Below are 2,541 nucleotides of genomic sequence, written 5' to 3' on the forward strand. Positions count from 1 at the left end.
GAGGCAGTGACGGCAAAAATGGCAGTTTACCGTGAAGTTGGGTTTGCCGAGACTGACACTCGGCAAAGCAAACTTTACCGAGTGTCCGTGTTTTTGCACTCGGCGAAGAGCATTACACCCGGCGTATGTGAAAATTCCAGTACTGAGCCCAACAAAGCACAATCAACCGACCAAAATAAGGGTTCAATCCACTACACGAGGCCCAACTCACCAGCAAAAACGAAACAAAAAAAAAAGCACATATCTCAAATCACAATTCAGTGAACAGAAAATCGATTAACCCAAAAATAAAAAGTTAGCTGACTGAAATGTAGCTAAATTAGTACGAATACATTCGTCGTTTGATTTATTCCATGGAGAATAAGCAGGACAGCAGATAAACCGTTGTAGTACTCCGGAACGGTCAACGGTGGGTGTGTACGTGCGAAAACATAGGGCACCGCTGCTCTAGGCTCTATGTAGCGCTACTAGGCTGTGTAACGTAGCCTCTGGACCAGCGCGGACTCGAGGGCGCCGTCGTCGTCGTCGTCCTGTAGGGCAGCGGGCACGTCGACGACGACATCCTGCACCGTCATGCCCTCCAGGCGGTTCACGCACGCGTGCTGTACCTGCAGCTCTAGCGACCGGAGCGCGCTCATCAGCCGCGCCGGCGCGTGCGGGGCTCGTCCCGAGTTCGTCACGCGCACCGCCGCCGCGTCCTTCCCAACCATCCGCACCTCCACCACATCGTCACCGGCCAGGTGGTGCAGGGAAGCCCCGGCGTGGCCGCCCCAGGACGATGAAGCGGACGCGTTCGACGCCTCCCACCTCGCGGCGGCCGCCTGCCGACCCTCTTCCTCGAGCCGCGCGACGCGGGACCGCAGGTCGGTGATGTAGACAACGGCGTCGGCGAGGAGGGAAGCCTTGTCCATGCGGGACACACTGGGCACGGCGGCGCGGAGGTCGCAGAACCGGCGATTCAGCTTGTCACGGCGCTGCCTCTCGGCCTCCACGTGGCTGACGGTGGGGCCCTCAGGCCGCGGCCCGGGCTTCCACCCACGCCGCTTCGTCGTCGATGCCTGCAGGCTCTCCCCCGGAAGCTCGGAGTCCCGGGACAGCGAGGAGCTCTCCGCAGGCCACACGTAATCTCCATCCTCGTTCTTGGCCGGCACGACGGTGTCGCCGACCAGCCATTGCTCGGGGACCGCGCAGGAGGCGAGCTCGAAGACCTGGTGGTGGTGCCCCTCGGCGGTGGAGAACTGGGAAGGCGGCGATGACGGGAAGAAAGGGGCGTACGGGGATAGAGGCTCGTCCATGGCCGGCGCGTACCTGCGTGTCGCTCTGCTAAGTGAAGAGCTCGAAGTGCGCAATTAGCGGGATGTGGGCGTCTTTTGTACTGGTGAGTGGTGACACATTTGCGGTTAAGACCTCGCTTAAATGATGTGTCACGTTAAAGGTAGATGCCCTTTCCGATTTGCATTCCTCCCGCGAAAAACATGTCCGTTAGTTTCGGATTGGAAATTTGTCTCTAGCTAACTACTACTCCCTCGGTCCCATTATATAAAAACGTTTTTTACACTGCACTAGTGTCAAAGACACTCTTATATTATGAGGCGGAGAGAATAGAAGACGTAGTCATTTATAAGACAGTTTTGCTTGAAGTAAGTTGCGCGAATTTTGAATTTGGGTCAGTCGAGTGGGTGAGAAGGAAGCACGCGATGCCGGCAAGGCCTCGGCCAGGAATGAGCCGTGGTAGGCGGAGGTGAGTTCGACACTTGACGATGCAGGTTCGCTGGTTTAGAGGGATGCCTGGGGGCGACGACAAGCACCGTGGTGAGGAAGGTCGATGGGAGGATAGGGCGGTGAGGTGGTCGCGAGAGCATAGCCGACCGCAGACGGTGGAGGCAAGTGGTTTGGCCTGGGCTGGATCGACAGCTGTCAGAGAAAAAGAGAAACAATGCATACTAGCCCGAGCTAGAAGACAGTGCAAGATCCATTGGATCTTATTGCAATGGTTTAGATATAACAGCAAAAGTCAATTCGGCACAAAACTGTTTTTTCAAGCGACTGACCCCTAGCCAGTCCCTTTATAAGAGTGTTTTCGCATATATAACTTAATTTCTAGATATCGAAGAGCAAATTAAATGAGAGCACACACAAGGATGTTGTAGTGATAAATAAACTATAATTAACATATATACACATATAGAAAACAAGTAATTAGTAATGACAAAAATATGTTAATTTCGCATGCGCACATGTATTAACTTGATTTCATGTTCGTCTCTTCTTCGATGATGTCTGTTTATGTGAAGAAATGTTCTTTGAGAGGCGTTATCACATACAAGCACCCTTGCTATTATGCCTGAGAATTTGCATGAAGACTCTAAATACAATTGCTGACATGGGGTTTTCAAGTGTTTTGAGCTCTTTGACAATATCTTTCACTCAGCGAAGCAGGGAATATAAGAGGTTTTGTGAAGTGAGCGAAAGTCGATGTGCGTGAAAGAGTCGATGGAGGCTAGAGGTTAAGATATTGGTGGACACTCTTTGTAAGTTAGA

At 52.6% G+C, this 2,541-nt stretch overlaps 1 protein-coding gene across 1 annotated transcript; it reads right to left on the reverse strand.

The window, feature by feature from the left end:
• Positions 1–288: 288 nt before the first annotated feature.
• On the reverse strand, positions 289–1,352 carry LOC147972271 (transcription factor bHLH14-like). Its single transcript, XM_087523010.1, has one exon. It carries the CDS (start codon positions 1,293–1,295, stop codon positions 468–470), a length of 828 nt encoding a protein of 275 aa, XP_087379136.1. The 5' UTR covers positions 1,296–1,352; the 3' UTR covers positions 289–467.
• Positions 1,353–2,541: the final 1,189 nt, after the last annotated feature.

Source organism: Triticum urartu, chromosome 5A (genome assembly GCF_056163025.1).
Source record: "Triticum urartu cultivar PI428250 chromosome 5A, HENAU_Tu73, whole genome shotgun sequence".
In the NCBI taxonomy this organism is placed as follows: Eukaryota; Viridiplantae; Streptophyta; class Magnoliopsida; order Poales; family Poaceae; genus Triticum; species Triticum urartu.